This window comes from Moschus berezovskii, chromosome 17, assembly GCF_049115385.1.
Source record: "Moschus berezovskii isolate FMDL1 chromosome 17, NW_MosBer_1.0, whole genome shotgun sequence".
NCBI classification, from domain to species: Eukaryota; Metazoa; Chordata; class Mammalia; order Artiodactyla; family Moschidae; genus Moschus; species Moschus berezovskii.
Genome location: NC_142476.1, coordinates 50,446,661 through 50,472,489, shown reverse-complemented (window position 1 = coordinate 50,472,489; position 25,829 = coordinate 50,446,661). Strand labels below are relative to the sequence as shown.

The 25,829-nt window shown below is 52.0% G+C and overlaps 1 protein-coding gene across 6 annotated transcripts; it reads right to left on the bottom strand.

Annotated features, from left to right (window-relative positions):
* Window positions 1-15,483: 15,483 nt before the first annotated feature.
* Window positions 15,484-25,375, bottom strand: MIIP (migration and invasion inhibitory protein). 6 transcript variants are annotated; one of them, XM_088845445.1, is made up of 11 exons: window positions 25,295-25,375; window positions 23,347-23,530; window positions 23,046-23,099; window positions 22,764-22,919; window positions 22,245-22,326; window positions 18,491-18,599; window positions 18,351-18,403; window positions 17,492-17,621; window positions 17,240-17,336; window positions 16,003-16,137; window positions 15,484-15,705 (listed from the first exon to the last, which is right to left on the bottom strand). In XM_088845445.1, exons 2-11 carry the CDS (start codon window positions 23,458-23,460, stop codon window positions 15,616-15,618), a joined length of 1,020 nt encoding a protein of 339 aa, XP_088701571.1. In that variant the 5' UTR covers window positions 23,461-23,530; window positions 25,295-25,375; the 3' UTR covers window positions 15,484-15,615. The 6 variants fall into 6 exon arrangements, with proteins under 6 accessions (XP_088701571.1, XP_088701572.1, XP_055275579.2 ...); XM_088845446.1 differs by having other exon boundaries at window positions 22,764-22,916; XM_055419604.2 differs by having other exon boundaries at window positions 22,764-23,099.
* Between the last annotated feature and the right edge of the window lie 454 nt (window positions 25,376-25,829).

The following is a 25,829-nucleotide window of genomic DNA, read 5'->3' as shown; positions in this document are numbered from 1 at the left end:
CTTTTTTTTGCCATGCTATAAGGCTGAGTGGCATTACAGACTCAATGGACATGAGTTTGAGCAAACTCTGGGAGATGGTGAAGGACAGGGAAACCTGGCATGCTGCAGTTCATGGTGTCACAAAGAGTCAAGCACAACTGAGCAACTGAACAACAAAGGCTTGCAGGATCTTAGTTCCCCAACCAGGGACTGAGCCTGAGTCTCGGCAGTAAGAGCCTGAATCCTAGCCAGTAGGCCACCAGGGAACTGCCTGTTTCCTCTTTTCAGGACACCAGTCCTACTGAATATGAGCCCCACCCGATGACCTCATTTAACCTTAATTTACCTCTTTAAAAGGCCTGTCTCCAAACAGAGAAACACTGGGGGTTAGGACTTCAATTTATGGATTTGAGGGGAACACAGCTCATGCATGTTTACCTGCATGAGCTCATTTATTCTCTCTTGTATCCACAAGATAGGTATTATAATAGTAAATTTATAGATAGGAAATTGATTTGAGGACTTCGCTCATGGTACAGTGGATAGGAATTCTACCTGCCAATGTAGGGGACACAGGTTTGAGCCCAAGTCCAGGAAGATTCCCGGACTAGGAATGGATGCCATATGGATGCCACAGAGCAACTGTAGCCCATGCGCCGTGACTACTGAAGCCCACATGCCTAGAGTCTGTGCTCTGCCACAGAAGAAGCCACCACAATGAGAAGTGCACACATCTCAACAAAGAACAACCCCCACTCACCACAACTAGAGAAAACCCAAGCACAGCAGTGAAGGCCCGTCACGGCCAAAAATAAATGATTTTAAAAAATAGAACAGAAATTTATTTTTAAAAAAGAGAAAGAAATTGAGAAGTGAGTGTCCAGCAACACATCAGGAAAACACAATTTCCTGTTGGTGGAGTGAATAACATTTCTCCATGCTCCTCCCTCCCCGCAAATTCAAATAACTCTGAAGAAAGCGTCAGGGAATTTGGGGTTTGAAAATCTCAAAGCAGGAAGAGGCCAACTTCTCCCAGGGACTGTTCTAGACTTCCTGTACTTGCCGGGTCCGAGGCAGTGGGGGCATGAGTGCCTGGCCCACAGTTTCTCTGCCAGCATTGGCAAAGGAGACTGGAATGCAGGAAGTGTGGGAGGCCAGCTCAGGGACCCCCAAGTGCGATGGCTGGGAGATGGGCAGCACACCTATGGCAGCAGGTGTCAGCACCCCCAGGAGAGCTCTGCGATCAGCTGGTGACCCCAGCCATATCAGCGACAACCTCGGAACTCTCTTTCCCCGAGAACTTCTCACAGAAACTCACAGCTGAGGAGGTGGGATGACGGGCCTGAGCTCTTGGGGTCCATCTGCACCCCAGGAATCCCATGACATCACCTCCTTCTTCCCCAGCCGACCCCTCCACTACCACCCCCCACTCCCTCCAATGGCTGGGCAGTGGTGGGGTAGTGACAGGGCAGTCCAGGGCCTGATCCCAGAGTGGACAAGTCGGAGAGGCCCAATGCCTCTGAGGAGGGGCCTGTCAAAACCATAAGAGAGGTTGAAAAAAACTCCTTCCCAGTCAGAGTGAAAAGTGAGACCGAGAGAAACTGAGTGAGAAGATCTCTGCAAATGAAAAGCCAAGCGTCGGCTTCCATGAAAGGAACTCAGCGCGGTGGGTTGTTAAATGACTAAGTACTGGGGCCACAGTGACATGCACAGGGCCTCCTGCAGCACGTGTGTGTGTGTGAGGGTGTGTGCGTGAGGCTGTGCGCCCACAAGATTATGTGTGTGCATAGGCACAGAGAACAAATTCGTGATTACCAGTGGGGGGAGGGATGCTATATGGGGGAGTTTAAGACAGACTTTTGGTGTTCAGTCCCTCAGTCGTGTCCGACTCTTTGCGACCCCATGAACTGCAGCACGCCAGGCTTCCCTGTCCATCACCAACTCCCGGAAATTGCTCAAACTCATGTCCATCGAGTCGCTGATGCCATCCAACCATCTCATCCTTTGTCTCCCTCTTCTCCTCCTGCCTTCAATCTTTGCCAGCATGAGGGTCTTTTTCAATGAGTTGGCTCTTCCCATCAGGCGGCCAGAATATTGGAGCTTCCGCTTCAGCATCACAGGGATATGTTATTGTACAACACAAGGAATAGAGCCAATAGTGCAAAGTAACTACAGATGGAAAGTAAAATTGTATAAGAATGAAAATTTTTAATTAAGAAAAAAAGGCAAGAGGTGACAAGTGTGGGGAGGATGTGGAGTGGAGTAAAGGAAACACATGTGCATTATTGGTGGGAGTGTGAATTGCTGCAGCCACTACAGAAACCAGTATAAAGGCTCCTCAAAAAAAAAAATAATAATATCATACAATCAAAAAATAAGATTATGTGTATGTACATGGATGTGTGGGGTGGGTGGACACAGAGTGTGGGGCAGGGCATGAGAGTGTGTGCTCGAGGCTAGGTGAGCAAATGTGTGTGAGGGACGTGCAGTCAGCAGAGCATTAAGGACCCTCTCCAGCTGCACAGCAGCCCCGGCAGAGATGTCCCCATCACCCAGGGAGGAAAGTGAAGCTCAGGGCAAGGAGGTCACTTGCCCATGTTCCCCGGCCTGGGGACCACACTAAGAAGCCAAGCTTAGACACTGCTCCCTACTGAGCTGCCTCTCAAGGAAAACTAGAGTCCATCCCAAAGCCAGCCCCCTGGAGGCAAGACACTCAGGATGATTTTCCCTGTGGGAGGCATGATACAGGTTAGATGCATGGACTCTGGAGTTCATGATTGTCTGAGTTCAAATCTTGACTTGGTCTTGTGTGACCTTAGGAATGTCACTTATCCTCTCTGTACCTCAATGTCTCCACCCATAAATGGGAACAATAACCTTACCTCATAAGGTGGTAAGAACTGAAAGGGTTAAGAGATGCAGAGCTCTTCAAATAGCACCTGGCACATAACAAATGCTACAGAAATCTTCCTTTTAATATCATAGCAATCAATTCAGTTCAGCTGCTCAGTCATGTCCGACTCTTTGCTACCCCATGGACTGCAACATGCCAGGCCCCCTTGTCCATCACTAACTCCCAGAGCTTACTCAAACTCATGTCCATCAAGTCAATGATGCCATCCAACTATCTCATCCTCTGTCTCCTTCTTCTCCTTCTGCCCTCGATCTTTACCAGCATCAGGGTCTTTTCCAATGAGTCAGTTCTTCACATCAAGTGGCTAAAGTATTGGAGCTTCAGCTTCAGCATCAGTCCTTTCAATGAATATTCAGGACTGATTCCCTTTAAGATTGACTGGTTTGATCTCCTTGCAGTCCAAGGGACTCTCAAGAGTCTTCTCCAACACCACAATTCAAAAGCATCAGTTCTTCAGTGCTCAGCTTTCTTTATGGTCCAACTCTCACATCCATACATGACTACTGGAAAAACCATAGCTTTGACTAGACAGACCTTTGTTGGCAAAGTAACGTCTCTGCTTTTTAATATGCTGTCTAGGTTAGTCATAGCTTTTCTTCCAAGAAGCAAGCGGCTTTTAATTTCACGGCTGCAGTCACCACATACAGTGATTTTGGAGCCTAAGAAAATAAAGTCTGCCACTGTGTCCATTGTTTCCCCATCTATTTCCCATGAAGTGATGGGACCGGATGCCATGATATTAGTTTTCTGAATGTTGAGCTTTAAGCCAACTTTTTCACTCTACTCTTTCACCTTCATCAAGAGGCTCTTTAGTTCTTCATTTTCTGCCATAAGGGTGGTGTCATCTGCGTATCTGAGGTTACTGATATTTCTCCCGACAATCTTGATTCCAGCTTGTATCATATCAATGAGCTCCTGCATTTAATAAGCTCCGCAGACAGGTGACTCTCAGGATTATAAAATCTGCAGATGTATCAGGGACTGGAATGACTGGAAACTAAGAGTGGCCAGGCTGGGTCTCAGTGTGGTGGTGACTGAGGCAGAGGTAGGTGGGGAGCCTTGGCTCCAGGGCTCTCTGCTTACTCACTCCCCAAGTCCCCATCTTTCCTCCTCTCCTCCACACATCACCCGAGAGAGGCCCTTTTGTCTGGGAAGGTGACCCGAATTTCCAGGCAAAAAAATGAGGTCAGGGTTGCAAAGAGTGGGACATGACTGAGAGACTGAACAGCAGACTTCCCTGGTGGTATAGTGGATAAGAATCCATCTGCCAATGTAGAGGATACGGGCTTGATCCCTGGTTCAAGAAGATTCCATATGTCTTGGGCCAACTAAGCCCGTGTGGCATGATTACTGAGCCTAAGTTCTAGAGCCCAGGAGCCACAACTACTGAAGCCCTCTTGCCCTAGAGCCTGTGCTCATCAACAAGAGCAGCCACCGCAATAAGCCAGCACATCGCAACAAAGAGTAGCCCCCACTCTCTGCAGCTACAGAAAACCCATGCAGCCATGAAGACCCAGCATAGACAAAAATAAATAAAATTTATTAAAAAAAAATGAAGCCCAAGCAAGAACAGCTCTGGGATGCAGAGCTCACAGGTGGGGGCTAGACAGTTTCCCCCAGCTCCTTTCCACCTCCCCAAGCCTGGCAAGGAGTTTCCTGGCACAAAGGGTATCTTGGTCTCCTTGGACCGTCATGACAAAGGCGTACAAACTAAGCAGCCTAAACAACAGAAACATATTGTCTCACAGTTCATGGGGCTGGAAGTCTGAGGTGTGTCAGCCAGGTTGGCTCCTTATCAGGCCTTTCTCCTGGGCTTGCAGATGGAGGATCCCTGCCCTTCATCAGGCCACCAGCCCAGCAAGGTGAGAAGATCCAATGAGCCCAGCAGGGCCTCATTGAGGGGCACAAGGTGCAGGCCGAAGCTGGCTCCCTGAAAGCTGGTTTCCAGGGGGTGATGAGGGTCAGAGAGAGCCCATGGCCATGCAGGGAGGCCAAGGACAAGTCAAGTTTGGGCCATAATCCCTGAAGGAGGAGGCAGATGGAGGCTTGTGTAAATCCCATGCCCACAGCCACTATCTTCCAGGCTGTGTCCTATGCCAGCCCACGCCCCCAGACTTTGAACCCCAGGATTCCTGGAAGCCTTAATGGTTTCTAGGCCTCTGAGTCTTCTGTAGAAGCATTCTAACCCACCACCCACCCAACTCTCCCAGACCTGCAGGCCTAGAGGAGCCCACACCAGCAGGGACACTCGGGCAGAGATCATCAGTCATTCACTGGAGGAAGTCCCTAGAATTTCCCCTCTCACCCTCTCTCAATTCTGTGTTTCAGGCCAGGTGAAACAGATTGTCCCCAAAACAGGACTCCTATTTTGCAACAAACAATGAGCCCTTGTTTTCATATAATACTTCAGTTCAGTCACTCAGTCGTGTCCGACTCTTTGCGACCCCATGAATCACGCACGCCAGGCCTCTCTGTCCATCACCAACTCCCGGAGTTCACTCAAACTCATGTCCATCGAGTCAGTGATGCCATCCAGCCATCTCATTCTCTGTTGTCCCCGTCTCCTCCCACCCCCAATCCTTCCTAGCATCAGACTCTTTTCCAGTGAGTCAACTCGTCGCATGAGGTGGCCAAAGTATTGGAGTTTCAGCTTGAGCATCAGTCCTTCCAATGAACACCCAGGACTGATCTCCTTTAGAATGGACTGGTTGGATCTCCTTGCAGTCCAAGGGACTCTCAAGAGTCTTCTCCAGCACCACAGTTCAAAAGCATCAATTCTTCAGCGATCAGCTTTCTTCACAGTCCAACTATCACATCCATACATGACCACGGGAAAAACCATAGCCTTGACTAGAAGGACCTTTGTTGGCAAAGTAATGTCTCTGCTTTTTAATACGCTAGCTAGGTTGGTCATAACTTCCCTTCCAAGGAGTAAGCGTCTTTTAATTTCATGGCTGCAATCAGCATCTGCAGTGATTTTGGAGCCCCCAAAAATAAAGTCTGACACTGTTTCCACTGTTTCCCATCTATTTCCCATGAAGTGATGGGACCAGATGCCATGATCTCCGTTTTCTGAATGTTGAGCTTCAAACCAACCTTTTCACTCTCTTCTTTCACTTTCATCAAGAGGCTTTTGAGTTCCTCTTCACTTTCTGCCATAAGGGTGGTGTCATCTGCCTATCTGAGGTTATTGATATTTCTCCCAGAAATCTTGATTCCAGCTTGTGCTTCTTCCAGCCCAGCATTCCTCACGATGTACTCTGCATATAAGTTAAATAAGCAGGGTGACAATATACAGCCTTGACGTACTCCCTTTCCTATTTGGAACCAGTCTGTTGTTCCATGTCCAGTTCTAACTGTTGCTTCCTGACCTGCATACAGGTTTCTCAAGAGGCAGGTCAGGTGGTCTGGTATTCCCATCTCTTTTAGAATGTTCCACAGTTTCTTGTGATCCACACAGTCAAAGGCTTTGGCATAGTCAATGAAGCAGAAATAGATGTTTTTCTGGAACTCTCTTGCTTTCTCCATGATCCAGCGGATGTTGGCAACTTGATCTATGGTTCCTCTTCCTTTTCTAAAACCTGCTTGAACATCTGGGAGTTCACGGTTCACATACTGTCTCATATTTATGAAGCACTTACTAAGTGCCAGTTACTGTGCTGAGCATTTCCTTACCCCACTATCTCATTTGCTCCTCTCCACTCCCCTGTAATGTAGGTAACGTCACAGCCATATATGTATTTTTTAAATTTCATTTATTTATTTTTGGCTGTGCTGGGTCTTCGTTGCTGCGAGGGCATCTCTCCATTTGCAGCAAGTAAGGGCTGCTCTTTGCTGCCGTGCATGGGCTTCCCATTGCCGTGGCATCTCTTGTTGCAGAACACATGCTCTATGGCACCCAGGCCTCAGTCGTTGCGGCATGTGGGCTCAGTAGTTGCTGCTTGTGGGCTCCAGAGCACAGGTTCAGTGGTTGCTGTGCACGGGCTTAGTTGCTCTGAGGTATGTGGGATCTTCCTGGGCCAGGAATCAAATCTGTGTCTCCTGCATCAGCCAGCAGATTCTTTACCACTGAGCCACCAGGGAAACCCAACAACTTCCATTGTACAGACGAGGCTCAGAGAGGCTCACTGGCTTGCCCTGAACTCCAGGCCTCAGCTTCAGGTCCAGAGATCTGTCCATGCAGCCAGCACTGACTCCACACAGACCCAGGAGGGTGCTCCTCCGCGCTGCAGGTAGACTTTGGTGAGAGGAGCCAGGGAAGTTTATCCGAGTTTGTTGGGAGTGGGAAGGATGGGCAGCTGGGTCTCCCTCTGGGCTGGGGACTTCCGATCCTTCTGGCGCAGGAAGGATCCCCCCAGCGCTGCACCAGATCTGGGACCTGGAAAATTCTCAAAGCTCCCTGCTTCCCTTTCCCTCCCACTGAGATGTCACGGCTCCAAGAACAGTCTTGTCACCTTGAGAGCTGGGTCCTTCCAGTGTCTTACCACACAGTGGGGCCTGGGGATCTCTTGAGTTTCAGGAGCTGTGTGAGGGGGTGCTTCTAGGGAGGGAGGGAGAAGCCTTGTGGCCTCTGGCCACAGACAATGAGGACCTGAGGGAGAATACCTTGTGGTAAAGGCTCAGCCTGGTGCCAGGACAGGGGGATGTCCCCAAAGACCACCTAAGCCACTGGCAGGCACGTATATTCATCACTGGGACCAACCTCATGCCACCCCCACCAGCCACAACATGGTCCCTTGGGGCCCAGTCTTCCCCTCCTGACTTCCTGCACAGTCACAGCCCACCACCGGCACACCCTGGGGTGTCAGCCATGGGCAGGGCGCTGGCCGCCACAGCCCCACGGCTGACTGAAGCCCTCCGCATCCCTGTGGGCAAAAGCCTCAACCTGGAGAGTGCCTGAGACCACTGGCACATTCGCTGCATGTGCTCTGAGCCCAGAAGGAAGAAGCAGAGGGAAGAGCCAGTCTGTCAACCAACTTGATACTTTATTCCTGGTTCCTTCTAACCTCCCAGGGGAAGGGGTGAGCCCGACAGAGTGAGTTCAGAGAGGGCAGGCCCCTGTGCCCGTTAGAGTGACGTTGGTCTCATGACAGGGTGGCGTGGGGGACAGGAAGAACTGATGACAATCATGAGTCTTATCACCCTCTTCCTGGGCCAGCCCATGGGCAGTCCTCTGCCTGTCTAGTCTCCTGTACCTCTCTCTCCCCGGGACTGTCACCCTGTACACATGCTGAAATGAACCAGAGATGAGGCGAAGCGCCTGGGCACATGCTTGCTGTTCAGTCACTCAGTCACGTCTGACTCTTGGTGACCCCATGGACTGCAGCACGCCAGGCTTCCCTGTCCATCACCAACTCCCAGAGCTTGCTCAAACTCATGTCCATTGAGTTGGTGATGCCATCCAATCATCTCATCCTCTGTCGTCCCCTTATCCTCCTGCCCCCAATCCCTCCCAGCATCAGGGTCTTTTCCAATGAGTCAGTTCTTCGCATCAGGTCGCCAAAGTATTGGAGCTTCAGCTTCAGCATCAGTCCTTCCAATGAATATTCAGGACTGATTTCCTTTAGGATTTACTGGTTTGATCTCCATGCAGTCCAAGGGACTCTCAAGAGCCTTCTCCAACACCACAGTTCAAAAGCATTAATTCTTTGGCATTCAGCTTTCTTTATGGTCCAACTCTCACATCTGCACATGACTACTGGAAACACCATAGCATTGACTAGATGGATCTTTGTTGCCAAAGTGACGTCTCTACTTTGTAATATGCTGTCTAGGTTTTTCACACAGTTGGGAAGCAGGATTTTCTATCCTGCAGCTTTACTGAATTTGTTCATAGTTCAAACAGCCTTTTTGTGGAGGCTTAAGGGTTTTCACCTCATGCAACGAGTTGACTCACTGGAAAAGACTCTGATGCTGGGAGCGATTGGGGGCGGCGGGAGGAGACGGGGACGACAGAGAATGAGATGGATGGATGGCATCACCAACTCGATGGACATGAGTTTGAGTGAACTCCGGGAGTTGGTGATGGACAGGGAGGCCTGGCGTGCTGTGATTCATGGGGTCTCAAAGAGTTGGACACGACTGAGAGACTGAACTGAACTGAACTGAAGGGTTTTCTATATATATTCTATAAATCTGCAAACAGAGACGGTTTTACTTTTTCCTTTCCAACTCAGATGCCCCAAATGGGAGTTGGAGGGGCTGTCTGAACCCGTCTCTTTGAAGTCATGCTCTGTGCCCCTCTCCAGGTCAGTCTTTCAATGCAGCTCCCCAGTTGGACCAGGTCTGACCCACAAGACTGGGGCAAGCCAAGTAGGAACTTTGGTTGCAATAAAATGTACATCCTCAGAACGTCAGGATGCTATGCTCAAAAGGCACCTGGAGTAATGATCCTGGAAAATCCTGGGCTCTGTGTTTCTTGGGCCATGAATGGTCCACCTCTATGAGGCTGGAGAAGCAGAAGTGGTCTCTCACCCCATCAAGGAAAACCACCTCCTACAAGGCAACCAGGGGATGTTTCTGTTCTTTGGGAAATTGGAAGGGTCCCTTGGGGAGTCAACTGGGGCTCGTTTGTCTCCACACAATCCCTAATCTTCTCACCAAGGGCCTGGGACCCACGGCTGCTGGTGGTTGAGGAATATGTCACAGTTGTTCCCAGTCTCTCCCTACCTCCCATTCAGGAGGCCAGATTCCCTACGGGGGTAGGGGGCGGTTGCTAAGCAAGACCTATGACAGTCTGCCTGGGACGTAGGACAACATGGTGTACAGAAAACCAGGAGCAGTTACAGAAGCTACGGAGCACCTCTGGTGCCACATTCCTGGGATGCTCTCCACGTCCCTGTGCTGCATGGCCTCCATCTTCCTAAGACCTGGGGACTCATTTACTCACTCATCAAATACCTATTTACTGCATGCCCTTCATATGCCACATACCAAGCCAGGAGAGAGCTGAAAACAAGGCAGGCCCTATTCCTGCCCTCGAGGAACTTTATAGTTGAGTGTAATGGGATAGGATGGGGACACAGAGGTGGGACCTGACTCAGGTGCCTCGGCCAATCCCGTTGGCTCAGGGAAGGGCTCTGAGGAGTGGACCTGGAAGTTGAGGCCTGAGTAGGAGTTTGGGGGATAGAGAGAACTTTGAGCAGAGGGAACAGAACAGGGTGGATGAAGGCGCAGGAGAAGCCAACAGGTTTAAGAGCCAGAAAAAAAGCTTCAGCAGGGCTGGAGCCTCACCTGGGAGGGATGTGAGCCAGAGAAGAGGGAAGCAGAGGTCAGGCCTTGCTCCAGCATTCTTCCTGGCACTTCTTCCATGTGCAGGCTCACTGCAGTCCCAGCACAGGGAGGGGGGCTCCGTGGGACGTGACCCTGTTGTCTGGTTCACCACTGTGTCCTCAGAGCCTGGCATAGCGCCTAGGACAGGAGCCCGATATATGTGTGGTGAATGAATTAATAAGAGAATGAATGAACCAATGGCCAGTGAGGGTCTGTGTCTCTGCTGTGACACAGCCAGACTCCCCTGTTCCTATTTCAAAATGAGTGACATCAATTTTGGAAGATGCAAGTGATCTTCAGACTTCCCAACCTGGAGATCCAGCGAAGGGACTGGGACTCAACAGGAATGTGACTTTGAAATCCAATGTGGGGCCTAGAACCTTCACAACAGCATCACCTACTCAATGGACGTTAGTCTGAGCAAAGTCCAAGAGACGGTGAAGGACAGGGAAGCCTGGCATGCTGTAGTCCATGGGGTCGCAAAGAGTTGGACATGACTGAGCAACTAAACAACAAAGAAGATGATCTTGCTTTTTTCTTTTGGGATTTATGCCAACAATGACACTATTATTAAGCATGCAAGGTGTCCAACCACAAGAGTCCTTTGGTTTGGAGAAATGAAAGCATCCTTCCCATTGACTTTAGGGACTTTCCATGTGGCTCAGTGGTAAAGAATCTGCCCGTCAATCCAGGACACCTGGGTTGGATCCCTAGGTTGGGAAGATCCCTTGGAGAAGGAAATGGCAACCCACTCCAGTATTCCTGCCTGGGAAATCTCATGGACAGAGGATCCTGGTGACTACAGTCCATAGGGTCACAAAGAATCAGACACAACTGAGTACACAACTCCTCTCCTCTCCCATCACCTTCATGATGCAAGTGGGAGATCAGGCTAGAGGGAAAAGCCAAATACTGAAATACAGTTTAGTCACTATTTTTGAGAAAACAGAAGGAAAAAAAAAGTTTCAACTTATAGAAAAATACCACCTCTGCTTAAATTATAGCAGGGGAGAGGGAGACACTAGAGCAATGAACCTCATGGGTAGTAATTTAATAACATATAAAGGGGACTTCCTTGGCAGTCCAGGGGTTAGGACTCCATGCTTCCATGGCAGGGGGCATGAGTTCGATCCCTAGTCAGGGAACTAAAATCCTGCATGCTATACAGCACGGCATGGCCAAAAAAACTTTAAAGGAAAACACACTCCGGCTGGGATGGAATACAGGGAAGTGCAGTGTGTGATGGGGTGGATGCGTCTGAGGTGTCCAGGGGTTAAGGGAAGGCCCTTGTGAAAGAAGGGACTCTCCAGCTGAGATGCACACTTGGAAGGGGTGGAGGAAGGGGACAAGATGAGACTGGACATCCCCTAGGGAGGGAGGGGCAGCCTGGGAGAGTCAGGAACGGCTTGCCTGTTCCTGGGAGGGCAGAAGTGACCGTGGCAGGGTGCAGGTGAGTGAGGCAGAGCTGGAGACGTGATGCTCTGTGCAGGGCCTCCCTCCCTGCCATATTCATCCTTGGGGTCCCTCAGGTTTGGAAAAGTCTGTTCCCCAGACTTCCCATTCAGAGTGGATCTGGAGTGGCTGCGTGGGCAAGACAGAAGCCAGAAACCTTCTAAATGTTCAAAGGAACTGTCCTTCCAGAGAAACCACTGGCCCTGATGACTTAACGGCCTAGCACTGCAGTCTGGACTTTTATGGGAGAGAAATATTTCTGTCTCATTCAAGCTGTTGCTCTTCTGGGTTGGCTAAACTTAGGAGGTGATCTCAGCTGTCTATGTTGTCATTTTGTTTGACAGAAGGTTTCCAGATTCTCTTCTCCATCCGGCCAAAGATTTTCTAACAAAGCCGCTGATTACCACAGGTTCTCTAGTCTTTTAAAATATGATTTTTTTTGATTACTGAATTTTCTTGCCCTTTAACTTTTGCACCAGATGAGTACCTTACTTACCTCACTCTAATGTCTAACTCTGGGTTTCACCAGGTGGCATAATGTCCAAGCTCGTGCTTAATTATGATGTGCGTGTGTATTTGGCTGTGTTGGGTCTTAGCTGTGGCAACAGGATCTTTATTGCATCATGCAGAATCTTTTCATTGCACCCTTCGGGCTCAGTAGTTGCAGCTGTTGGGCTTGGTTAGCCCTTGGCATGTGGGATCTTAGTTCCCTGACCGAAGCGGATTCTCTACCACCACGGAAGTCCCACAGGCTTTCGTGAATTAAAATCACATGTGGGAAAACAAGAACAACAACAAAAAAACCAATCCAACTCAAAACTGGGCAAAGGACTTGAATAGACATTTCTCCAAATAAGATAGACAAATGGCCTCTAAGCCCACCATTACTAACCATCCCCAGGGAAATGCAATCAAAACTACAATAAACAAAATACATCACACCCATTGGGATGGCTATTATTAAAAAAAAGGCAGAAAATAACTGTTAGTGAGGATGTGGAGAAATTGGAACACTTATGCACCACCAGTGGGAATGGAAAACAGTGTAGCGGCTCCTCTGAAAACAGTATTGAAGGTCCTCAAAAGATTAAACACAGAATAACCCTATGATCCGGCAATTCCTCTTATAGGCTTATACCCTAAGTACTGAAAGCAGGGATTCAAAGAGACATTTGTACACTCATGTTTACAACAGCATTATATACAATAACAAAAGGTGGAAGTGACTCAAAGGTACATCAGCAGATGGATGGATAAACAAGACGTGGTCCATCCATACAACGGAATACTTTGCAGTCTTAAAAAAGGCAGGAAATTCTGACACTTTACAACAGAAACCTCAAGGACATTATGCTAAATGAAAGAAGCCAAAAAAGGAACAGAAAGACAAATACTGCACGATTCCACTTGGATAAGGTAACCTAGTCAAATTCATAGAGATGCAAAAGAATGATGGTTGCCAGAAGCTGGGAGGTGGGGATGGAGAGTGAGTGTTTAATTGGAGCTCTGCTCAGATGGTAGAGAATCTGCCTGCAGTGCTGGAGACCTGGGTTCGATCTCTGGGTCAGGAAAATCCCCTGGAGAATGGCACCCCACTCCAGTATTCTTGCCTGGAGAATTCCATGTACAGAGGAGCCTGGTGGGCTACAGTCCATGGGGTCACAGAGTCAGACACAACTGAACGACTAACACTTTTACTTTCCGTTTCCAGTTTCTCAGGAAAAAAAAAATTCTGGGGATGGCTGGTGGTGAAAATTGCAAAAAGTGTAAATGGACTTTAGGGCCACTGAATTGCACCTATAAAAGTGGTAAACTTTGTGATTTTGGTTTTTTTGGCTGCAGTAGAGTTTTGTTGCTGCACGCAGGCTTTCCCTAGTTGTGGCCAGCGGGGCCTACTTCTTGTTGCAGTGCTCAGGCCCCTCCTTGCAATGGCTTCTCTTGTTGCAGGACATGGGCTCTATGGTGCGCCAGCTCCAGTAGTTGCAGCTCCCAGGCTCTAGAGTATAGGCACAGTAGTTGTGGTGCAAGGATTTAGTTGCTCCAAAGCATGTGGAATCTTCCAGGAGCAGGGATCGAACAATGACCCCTGTATTGGCAGGCAGATTCTTATCCACTAGACCACCAGAGGGGCTTCCCAGGTGGCGCTCGTGGAAAAGAACCTGTCTGCCAATGCAAGAGACGTAAGAGATGTGGGTTTGACCCCCAGGTCGGGAAGATCCCCTGGAGGAGGGCATGGCAACCCACTCCAGTATTCTTGCCTGGAGAATCCCATGGACAGAGGAGTCTGGCAGGCTACAGTCTGTGGGGTCACAAAGTCAGACATAACTGAAGTGACTTAGCACACACACACGTGGACCACCAGGGAAGTTCCTGTTATGTTACGTTTTATACAACTGAAAATAAATTTTTAAAAAGTTAATTAAAAAAAATTACGTGTGGAAGAGACTTCGTTTCTTCAGGTACTGGAATCAAGTGGCAAACCATGACCTGCTATTCAAAGTGCCCACAGACACGTATGCGTGATCACAGAGGCATTTGGACTTGAAAGTCTCTGGAAGGGATATGTGCTGGCCAGGTAGCCCTGTGCCCACCACTCCCAGTCACCTTACCTGCCTGTCTATGGAAGCATTGGAGGTTGGAACTCCAGAGAGAGTGAGGGAAGACTTAGGCGAGAGTTTGTATTGCCTGTTATTGTTGCCAATGGCCTGGGAGGTCTGTGTGTCCATCTTGCAGGGATAGAGCTGGTGAAGTCATGACGTGGAGGACAGTAACACTCAGCCAGTATACCATGCGCCCCTTCATGTCCCGACTCCACGTGACTAGTTCTGTCCAATGTACCACAAGCAGAAGTGACCTGTGTCATTTCTGGGCTGAAGCCACTGGTGAAGCTGCCATTGGTCTGGGTCCCCGAAAGACAATGTTGAAATAGAGGCCCCGCTGCGACCCATGGTAAACAGGCAGTGTGAGCAAGTCAGCGAGAATAAGTCTCTCTGTCAGACCGCCACAGTCTGGGGGCTAATCTGTCGTGGCAACCTCACTCATCCTAACACATGTGCTGTGACTGACGGGGAAAGGTTTTCTCAGCTTTACAAGCTCCAGGTGGGAGCCACAGACCACAGCCCTAGTTCCACCCCTCTAAGCTAGAAACCTCAGAAAAAGCACAAGCCTTCCCTGGGCTTAGGTTCCCCAGCTATTCCATTTTATCCTACAAATTAGAAAGTTCATATTATTCAACATATACGGGGAAAGACAGGTGCTGCTTACTAATTCAGGAGGGCAGAAGTGTGCATCTGACTTGAACCTTCCTGGCCTTTTGTTTCCCCAGGTGTCCCTGTTGGGGCTCTGAATCATCCATGGTTTCTAGGGTTGCGCTTGAGATGGAAATAAAGGAGCCACTGGACCCAGGAACGTTAAGGGCATTCCTTTGTCACTGGACCCCGGTGTCAGGGGTCAAGAGGGGAAGGGCTCATTCACTCCCCACTGTCACAGTTTCAGCCTCATCTACAGGGGCCGGCCTGAGACCCCAAGCCCCTTGCTGAGGGGGCCTTTGAATGCTGATCTTGACCCCAGCCTGCTTTGGGGACCCTCACCCTCAAAAGAGCCACACTCAGTGCTGGATCCACCCCACCCGGCGCACACTGTCAGCGCATCCTTCCCCAGATGAGGAGGGCCAGGCTGAGGCCAGAGTACCTCTGAGGCTCTGAGGGCATCGGCAGGACAGACCCAGCACATGTGGGAATCTGGGGCTGCAGGGAGCACTGAGCTTTACTTACAAACGTGTCACAGACTCCCCTCACCCCAACCCCAGGGTCCCCTTCTGTGTCCCCAGGAAGAAGACAGGCCGGGGCCCATCCACTGGCCCAGCCTAGGAAGGAAGGTGGGGCCTGAGTCCACCTCCAGCCAAGGCTGGGCAAGGCTCCCCTCTTGTGGGCACCCCTGCCAGAGGGGAGAAGCTGAAACGATGGCAGGAGCACCATTCACCTCCACGTGGCCAGTCCTCAGGGCTTCGGCCGGGGGGAGCGGGGCCGGGGCGTGGAGGAGGGTTCTGACCAGACTGGGGTGGGGGGTGGGACCCGCGCTGGCACAGCCTAGGGAATGAAGAGAAAGGTGTCAGAGGGGGCCTCTTTGGGATGGGTCTCCCTCATATCCAGCCTCATCCCCTTCTGGATCTCAGAGTTGGGGTCAGCTTCCAGGACATGGTGGGGTAGCCAGCGGGGAGCAGTGGAGACTGGAGAGGTGCCAGGGGTCAGGGCCAGGGAGATGGGAGCCCACAAAGAGAGGCTTCCGGGTTCTGCCCCCCCCCACCCCCAATCCCTCCCCCAGAGACTCTGCAGTCCCCAGGCTGCTCCAAGGTGTCTGCCCCTCCCAGGGCACCCTGGACGTACCAGGTGAGGCGAGCCGGTGGCTGACAGCTTCTGATGATGGGCCTCAGAGGAGACACTGGACCAGAGGTCCAGGCTCTTGGGGGCTGAGCTTTCCTCAGACTTCGGAGGGATAATGTCCCAGCCCAGAAGGCAGTGCTGTGGAGGGCAAGAGGTTAAGGCGCCTGGCTGGGGGCAGGGCTCCCCACTGACCAGGCAAACCCAGGGAGGGGCTGCACCTCTCCTCTGGGGGACTGACAGCCTCCTCTAGGACAGGGCTGTGTCCCCCATGAGGGCGGAGGGACCCCCCTCCAAACTATCACAGTGTTCCCCACAACTGAGGCTCCCCCAGGGCAGAGGTCTGTGTCCACCACTGTTCCCCCAGGCCTCCCTCTCCTAATCCTGCGGGTGCATACCACGGATGGGCGGAGGGAAGGCCGTGGATGCTGATGGAGCAGACCCCGTGTGACAGGCTCTGCTCCAGGCCCCTGACAAGTACTGACTCACTGACCTGGCCCCTGCCCACCCCATAAGCCTGAGGACAGTATACTGGACCCATTTTACAGACGAGCAAACTGACTTTCCTCAGTACTCCTTCTCCTCGCTTCCACCCCAGCATCCCCGGCCTCACTGGGAGTGAGTGGTGTCCCCACTGACCCCTGTCCTACCCAGGAGACACAAAGGGTGGCTCTATGGGGGAGGCATCATGGAAGTATAAGACCCCAAGTTCCACCTGGCTGACCATGGACAAGGCACCTCCCCTCTGCCTCAGTCTCCTCATCTGTAAATTGGAACAACAGCAGGACCTGTACTCTCTGGAGAAGGAAACGGCAACCCACTCCAGTATTCTTGCCTGGAGAATCCCATGGACAGAGGAGCCTGGCAGGCTATAGTCCAAGGGGTCGCAAGTGTCGGACACGACTTAGCGACTACATCACCACCACTGCACTCTCTCTTGCTTGACCCCAGAAGATAAACCCCCTGACGACTGTGGACACAGCACACAAAAGCATGAGAAATCAGACCCTTCTGCATTATGCCAGCTCATGGGCAGACAGGGGGTGGGTGGGGAGCAGCCTGGCCTCCCTCAGGGAACAGGTACAGCACAGGTGACGTGAGTGGCCCAGTCTGAACTCCAGAAACTGGTGTCCTTGAGCCCAGCCTTTCTGTGTGGCTCTGGGACAGTCCCTGGCCCTCTCTGGGCCTCAGGACACATCTGAGGGCCTGGGCCAGACAGGGGCAGCCCCATCCCCATCCTCACCCGGGGCAGCGCCAGCGTGTCAGAGGCGTCGAAGCTCTTCCGCCGGTGGATGCGGTGCCGGTGCGGGGGATCCAGGACGGACAGTGGGATGCTCACCCTGGGGGGTGGTGACAGTTGGGGCACTCCTGCAGGTTTCTCCAGGCTGCAATGACCCAACCTGCCCCCACTCAAGACCATGGGCCCCAGGCTCTACTCCCCTCTGCCGCTGCCCCTGCGACTCCCCTGGGTGTCCTGCCCACTTGGGCCACTCACCTGACCTGCGCTGGCTCCGCCAGGGTCCCCGCACCCCGCTGGTCCCGTGGCTTCCTGCACAGGCGGCAGGGGATGCCAGGATCCGTAGGCACCAGAAACAGGCGCCGGTTGACACGGTAACAGTACAGGCCTGTGAGACCAGAGAGGAGCAGAAGTCCCTCCTCAGCCGGGGAACCTAGGACCCCTGGACCCCAACCACACAGACCCGCCAGGCCCTGCACAGCCCCAGTGGCCACGTTCACAGGCCCGCCCAAGTGTACAAGGAGAGTGCACACATACACGTGCTCACACACAGCCACACCGAGCGCCACTTTCTACTCAAGCATGACACACTCGTGCACACGTGCTGGCATCTCCACACATTCAAATGTCATCTGTGCAAACACAGAGCCCTGCTTCATACAGTCACATTTGTGGACATATACAGTATGTTTATACTTGTGATCACACACACCCACTGTGCACACACATATATGTCCACGTGAACACGCCTCACACACACACATATACACATCTGGATACAAACACTGTACGCTGCATGTACAAACCCACAACACAGACTCATGCTCACGTGACTGAGCCGGAACACCCCCCACCTCAGATGGCCCACATGCAGAGAGGAGAGGAAGGGGGTGGGGGGCACGTGGGAAGCAAGGCAGCTGGGGAGGCTGGCAGTGAGCGCACAGGGCTGGCCCTACTCCCCATGAGGGCAGGCCTCAGTTCACCCCCACCCCCTACCCAGGGCTCACCATCCCCTGTTGGGACACCTCGCTCCCTCCCTGAGTCCTCAACACTCAGCTGTCTCCCCAGGCCCCCAGGCCTTGGCTGGGCTCTGGGGTAACCAAGTGTTTACACTCACATTCGTGGTCCCCCTCCACAGCATCACTCTCCTGTAGGCCTAGGAACCGGGGTCTGTGAGGGCGAGAGGGTGAGCAGGACAGGGCAAGAGGGCAAGCAGCCCTGAGCCTCCCTGCCCGCCCTGTGCCCGCCCCTGCTCACTCAGGGTCACTGCAAATACATTCCTCCTTGTGGGCTTCCCGGAACTTCTGCAGCTTCGAGAAGAAGGCCTCAGGCTTGCTGGTGACAGGATAGGTGTTGTCCAGGGACCCTGGGGGGACAACGCACAAAGGAGCTGCTGTGTGGCCAAGACTCAAGGTGCTCAGCACTGGCACTCCAGGCCACTGAGTCGCATACAGACCTGGAGGGGTCCCTCAACTCACATGACACATGCATACCCAATCATCTGTGCAAAAAGTATTTATAGAGCACCTGCTACAAGCCAGACACTGTTTCACATGCTGGGGAAAGAACAGCAACCTAGACACAGTCCCTGCCCTTTTGAGGCTCACACTCTAATGTGGCCACAAAGCAGTCACTAAAGAAACCTGAGACATAAAGCGGAAAGGTGACACCTATCAGGAAGTAAGAGAGAAAGAGAGTCAGGAAACTGAGCTTGGAGGGCAGAGGGGCCAGAGGGAGCTTCCCTGCGGACGTGACATGAGTAGAGACCTGATGAGGGAGGGAGGGAGCCATGGGGACATCCCAGGCAGACAGAAGAGCAAATGCAAAGGCCCTGGGCCAGGTGTGTGCCGGCATACTGGAGTTACTCTCAGGAGGTGAAATGGGCAGAGCAGTGAGAGTGGAGGAGATGTGACTGGGAAACCACTGGTGGGTTTGGGGACAAGGAGTGATATGATCACATCAGCCAGGTGCTTTTAGAGTACTCCTCTTCTGGTTGTAGCTCAGAGGTTAAAGCATCTGCCTGCAACGCAGGAGAGCTGGGTTCGATCCCTGGGTTGGGAAGATCCCCCGGAGAAGGAAATCGCAACCCACTCCAGTAGTCTTGTCTGGAAAATCCCATGGACAGAGGAGCCTGGTGGGCTATACTCCACAGGTAGCAAAGAGTCAGACACGACTGAGCAACTTCACTTTTTTTTTCACTTCTGGCTGCAGCAAGGTGAGAGGAAGCAGGCACACCAGTTAGGGGACTACTGCAGGCATCCATGGGGTCGCTAAGGGTCGGACACGACTGAGCGACTTCACTTTCACTTTTCACTTTCCACTTTCACACACTGGAGAAGGAAATGGCAACCCACTCCAGTGTTCTTGCCTGGAGAATCCCAGGGAAGGGGGAGTCTGGTGGGCTTCTGTCTATGGGGTCACACAGAGTCGGACACGACTGAAGTGACTTAGCAGCAGCAGGAGCAGCAGGCATCCTGGTGGAGACAAGACGGTGAATTCTAGAAATATGCTGAAGGCAGGGCTACCAGGATGTATGTATGAAAAGGAGAGGAAAAATCAAGGCTGATCTCCAGATTATGGCCATTAGCACCATGAACAGAGCTGCCGCCAACAGAGATAGGAAAGACTGCGGGAGGGTGGACCAAGAGCCATGGAAGTTAGGACCTTGATTTTGGACCTGAGATTAGTCTAGGACACCTAGTGAGCCAGGCAGAGAAGAAAGTCAGATACACAAGTCTGGAATTCAGAGAAGCAGCATGGGTTAATTGGGCGAGAAGAGGGCGAGGAGAGTCTTAACACTGATGGGGCCTAGGGAGTTTGGAGGTTGGAACAAGGAAGCAGATCCGGCAGAGGAAACTGGATGGAGCTACCAAGGAAGTGGGGTAGAGCCAGGGGGGTGCCCAGGTTTGGAAGCCAAGGGAAGAAAGAGTTTCGGGGAGGGAAGAGGAAGTGGCCGCGGTGTCCATGCTACTCAGGGGCCAAAAAGTGTGTGGACTGAGAACTCAGCTGGGAGCCGGCAACGCAGTGGTCACAGGTAACCTGGGGTGGTGTCAGGGACTAAAGCCTGATTTTAAGAAAAAGTCAGGGAGAGAAACTGGAGGTGGCGAATCAAGATGGCCTTTAGAGTTTCATGATAAAGAAAAGCAGAGAACAGGGGTATTAACTAGAAACAGGAGGGGAAGTCACAAACTTAATCAGTTCTCATTAATACTCCCAGCTTTACCCCAACCGGATGGGAGATTTTGCTAAGCTTTTCAGTCTCTTGGCCCTCAGCCTTCTCATCTGTCAAAGGGGACAGTAATAGTATCCACCTGATCAGATGATTGTGAAAAGTCAAGAAGTTAACGGTAGGAAAGCTCCTGGGACAGGGCCCAGCACAGGACAAGCGCTTGTGAAATCAGTTCTCATTAATACTTCCCAGTGTTCATATGCTGACGGAGCAGAATGATGGTGGAGGGAGGACAGGGGAGAATTACAGGAAGCAAGAGCTTTGGGAATCAAGAAGGAATGGGGCCAAGCACACAAATGCACAGACAGGCTGGAGACAGGAGCTCAGAAAGGAGGAGAGAGGTGCACACGGACACAAGGTAGGAACAGGGCAGATGCCTCCGCTTTCCCAGAGACAGGAAGCAAGGCGGTGAGCTGCCAGACTGGGACTGTGTCCCCTCCGCAGGGACCCAGCAGCCCCACAGAGCCCCCGCCTTGTGGCAGGAACTCAACTTCTCCGTGCATCAGTTTCCTCCATCATGAAAGTGAGGATCCAACAGCCCAAGCTCTGAAGGCTGTCTACTCACTCCAGAAACCAGTGTTGGCTGAGGACCTGTGATGTGCCGGCCCTGTTCGAGGCTCAAGGAACAAAGCAACAAAAAGACAGCCAGGCCCCTGCTCCAATGGAGTTCATGAGCCAGACAAGAAACAAGCAAACAAGATGATTTCTGAGAATGAATGAATGAAGAACACAAAAGTAGCTGATGCAACAGGCAAGGATACAGGGGCGATGGTCCTCTGACTTTGTGCTTGTGCAAGGAGCCTACCATTTGAGCTGAGTGCTCAGTGATGAAAAGGAACCAGCAGGTGTAAATCTGGGGAAGTGCATTCAAAGCAAAGGGAAGAGGGACTTGCATAGCAGTCCAGTGATTAAGGCTCCATGCTTCCAATGCATGGGTTCAATCCCTGGTCGGAAACTAAGATCCCACGTGCTGCACAACACCGCCAAAGCAAAGCAAACAGCAAGTGCAAAGGCAGGTGGCCATGAGCACACAGCTGGTTCAAGGACCAGCAAGGAGGCCAATGAGGCTGGAGCGAAGAGTCAGAAGATAGACAGTTAGAGGTTATGTCACCAGGCCAGCAGAGGCCAGATCATACCTCAGAAGTCTAGATAAGGATCTTGGATTTTACTCTAAGTGCAAGCTTCCTAGGTGGTGCTAGTGGTAAAGAATCCACCTGCCCAATGCAGGAGACGTAAAAGACCTGGATTTGATCACTGGGTTGGGATGATCCCCTGGAAGAGGGCATGGCGACCCATTCCAGTATTCTTGCCTGGCGAATCCCATGCACAGAGGAGCCTGGCGGGCTACATGGGGTCGCAAAGAGAGAGGCACAACGAAGGGACTTAGTGCACACACTAAGTGCTAAGTATTCTGAATGACGTGACCTGATTCCCGGGTTTCAAAATTCATTCTGGCTGTTGAGTCAAAAATGGATGATAATGGGGTTGGAAAGAGGCCAGAAGGCATTCAGCCAGGAGGCAACTGAGGTTGCTGCGGGAGTGGGGGGAAATGTAAAGAGATGATACACCTACAGTTTCCCAGGGCCTGGCACACAATAAGTGCCAAAAAAATATTCATTCAACAAACACTCGGCGAATACCGTCTCTGTGCTTTTCACTGTGCCAAGGGCTGAGGCAGGAGACGCGGTACTGAAGATGCTCCCGCCTGGTGGGGGCTCAGACAGGTGCATAAGCAAGCTAGGGCCCCCACCCCCAATCTCCAGGCCCCGGGGAGGGCCACACCTGCAATCCAGTCATAGCCCAGGTAGGGTCTCAGGCGCCAGCTCTTCTCAGGCACTGGAGACTCCTTGTTGGTCACTCTTGGCTGAGAAGGGAGGCAAAGAGGGGCAAGGTTGTGCCAGCAGGCCCGGCCCAAAGGAGGCCCCACCTTGAGGGGAGGAAAGGGACTATGTCTTAACTTACACCCTGATGTAGGCCCGAGGGCTCAGCTGAGGGCTTGGGGGCTAGAGGACAAGAGTTTGACCCCCACTGCCCCCACCATGTGTGACTGTGAACAAGTCTGTCCTCTGAACCTCGGTCTTCCCATCTGCACAATGGAGCTGGTCACCTTCTTCCCAAAGTGCTCTCTGAAAAACTACTGGCCACAACTTATCAAGCACTCAGGCTGAGCAGGACACGACTCACAGCACCTCCCAGGAGCCTCTCACCCTGGAAGGGAGACTGCCTGTAAGTGCATCTGTCAGAGGGGAAATTGAGGTTCAAGGAAGCCCCATCAATGGCTGCCCCACTCTCCCACATTACCTGGGACAACTTGCCCTGTCGAGCCAAGATGGACTTCACGGCCTGGGCCTCCTGGGTTCCTGGACTGTCCAGCTCTGCTGAAAGCTCTGGGTCACTTGAGTCTGAGATGGCCAGTAAGGGAGCTGAGCGGGGCCTCGATGGACCCAGGGACTCCTGCTGTAGGCATTTGGCAGGTGGGAGAGAGTTCAACCCAGAGCTGGCCTCGCCAGGCCAGTACCTATCACAGGGGTCACCAGGGTGGGCATCTTGTGGGCAGGAGGCTCTCGAGGCAACTGAGGACACCTCTTGGGACAATGGCATCTCCGAGTTGTAGCTGCTGCTCGAGTCTAGGCTTGCCTGGAACAGAGAGGCTTGGTCACCAGCCATCCACCCAGCTGGCCTGCATTAGGCATGAAGGCCAGCTCCTCATCCTTGCTCAGCCTCTGCAGTGTCCCAGGCCATATCTTCCCACGCTGGGCCTCATTCAGTTTTCTCATCATCAGTAAAATGGGCACACTGCATAAGAGGACCTGGAAGGCCTGGATTCTGGCCTGAGGGTTAGCCAGCCCCTCTCTCACCACTGGAACTTGGCCAAGGTGCTTACCTCTGAGGCTGCCTTGGCCACGGACCGCCGCACGGCATCCTGCCTCTCCCACAGTTGCCTCAGGAGCTCCAGGTTAAGCTGCCGCAGCTGCACTAAGTCCCTGGTCTCCACCATCCTGGGCTTTCCACGACAGATGTCACCGACTCCCGGACCACAGACTGCCCTCGGGGCTGGGTTCTCCTACCTGAAGCCAAAACAGAGAGCATGACAGCACTGAGGAGGCTGCCCTACGGAGCCAGAGAGTCAAATCCCCACTCTGATATTCCCTAACTGGGAAACCTTGGGCAAGTTAATTAACCTCTCTGTGCCTCAGTTTCCTCATCTGCCAAACAGATGATAACTGCATCAACCTTATAAAACTGTTGGAAGGACTAAAGGAGATAAAGAATATTATATCTGGTGGTCCAGTGGTTAAGATTCCACACTTCCAATGCATGGGGCACGGACAGGTTCGATCCCTGGTCAGAAAACTAAGATGCCACACTCAGACCCGCCAAAATATTTTTTAATTAAAAAAAAATCTTAGTACAATACCCGGCACACACAATCGCTCAATAAATGCTTATTATTGTTAAACTAGCCAGAACATGTTTCCTGACATGTCAAAAGAGATTAATCTCTCCCCTTTAACAACCTTAACTATGAAATTATGACTAGTTTAATTTGTAGAAATCAACCCTGAATATTCATTGGAAGGACTGATGCTGAAGCTCCAATATTTTGGCCACCTGATGCGAAGAGCCGACTCACTGGAAAAGACCCTGATGCTTGGAAAGATTGAAGGCAGGAGAAGGATGAGATGGTTGGATGGCATTACCAACTCAATGGACATGAGTTTGAGCAAACTCTGGGAGATGGTGAAGGACAAGAAAACCTGGCGTGCTGTAGTCCATGGGGTCACAAAGAGTCAGACAGGAATGAGCGACCAAAGAACACCACCTTAATTTGTAGTGGACAATTAGGGCAAGTCTACAAATGTAAAACATTATAACTTTCAAATTCAACACAAATCAAGATTTCTGAAGGGACTTGTCCTTCTCGCCTGCCCTCCCTTCTTCTTCTCTGTTTTTTTTTAACAAATGAAGAAGTTCAGAGAAATTAAAATACTAGCCCCAGTCACAGTGCTTGTAGTGGTATAGTCAGGATTTAAACCCAAATCTGGCTCCAGGGTCCATGTTTATGACAACTTTTCCCCAGTGTGGAGGGGGGCCTAGGAAGCCACCTCCTCATTCTGCAGCCTTTGGCCTCCCAGGGATCTGGGCTCAAGGACACACTGATGCCTCTGGAAGAGATTTCAGCCGATTAGGGGAAGAGGTTTCATCTTCTCTCTTGAGCTCCAAGCCCAGATTCGTCCAACTAGAAATTCAGTCTCCCCCAGTACACACGATCCCTTTCTAATACTGAGTCCAGTCAGACACCCTGCTCTCAGAAACCCTGCCCTGACCCCAGCCCTTCCACCCACACTCCTCACCTGTGGACCACCCGTATCGGGGCCCCCTCCTCCAGGCCAGGCTGCAAGGGCTAAAGGAGAGAGACCCACTCCCCACAAGACCCACGCAGGGAAGGGAGTACAGTGGAGATGCGAGTACAGTGGTGGGTGCAGACAAGTGGGGAAGACAGCCTGATCCCGGTCCCCGCCCTCATCTGACTGAACGACTTTGGGCCTCCATTTTCGCACGGCGTTAAAGAGAGAAAACCTCTGGCTCTGGAGGCTCTCTGTAAAGCTACAGCTGCACCAAGGCGACGGGAAGGCAACATTCAAGAGAGACACACTGGAGCAGCGGCAGTGCAGCGGCACGCAGGGGCGGGAGGTCCCCTCCCGGGAATGGGAGACTCGGCCTCCCTCTTCTTTCCCATCACGGGACCAGGACGCTCCGTGGAAGTGCACGTGAAGCAATCCGTCGAATCACTCCTCTCCAACCTCGGGGCCTGCCACTTCCGCACTCACCGCTGGGAAACCGGGGAATCAAGCTGCCAGCCGCAGCCGCGCAGCCGAGAGTTCCGCCTGGCCCACTCAACGCTTTGCCAGCTGGGGGCGGAGCCTGATCCAAGCGCCCTGATTGGCCAGACGTGGGGCGGAACCGAGACGCTCCTGGGAGCCGTTATTTCGCATCAGAAGAGGCAGTTTCAACATTGGGGCGGGGCTCAACGCTGATTGGCCAATTCCGAGACCTGCTACTACTGGGGCGGGCCCCCAGAAGGCGGGCTCCGATTGGTCCGGACGAGGTCTCCGTCTATTTCTCGTTTGGTTGCGGCAGTTTTAGCTTCTCGACCCGAGAGGGTAAGCGGCGGCCAGCGACTCATGCTTTTGTACTTTCTTTCATGTACTTATCTTGCCTGTTTTGTGCCAGTAGGCACTGTATTAATAAGCACTTCAGTTGAGTCACTCAGTCGTGCCCGACTCTTTGCGACCCAATGGACTGCAGCACGCCAGCTTCCCTGTGGATCACCAACTACCGGAGCTTGCTCAAACTCATGTCCAT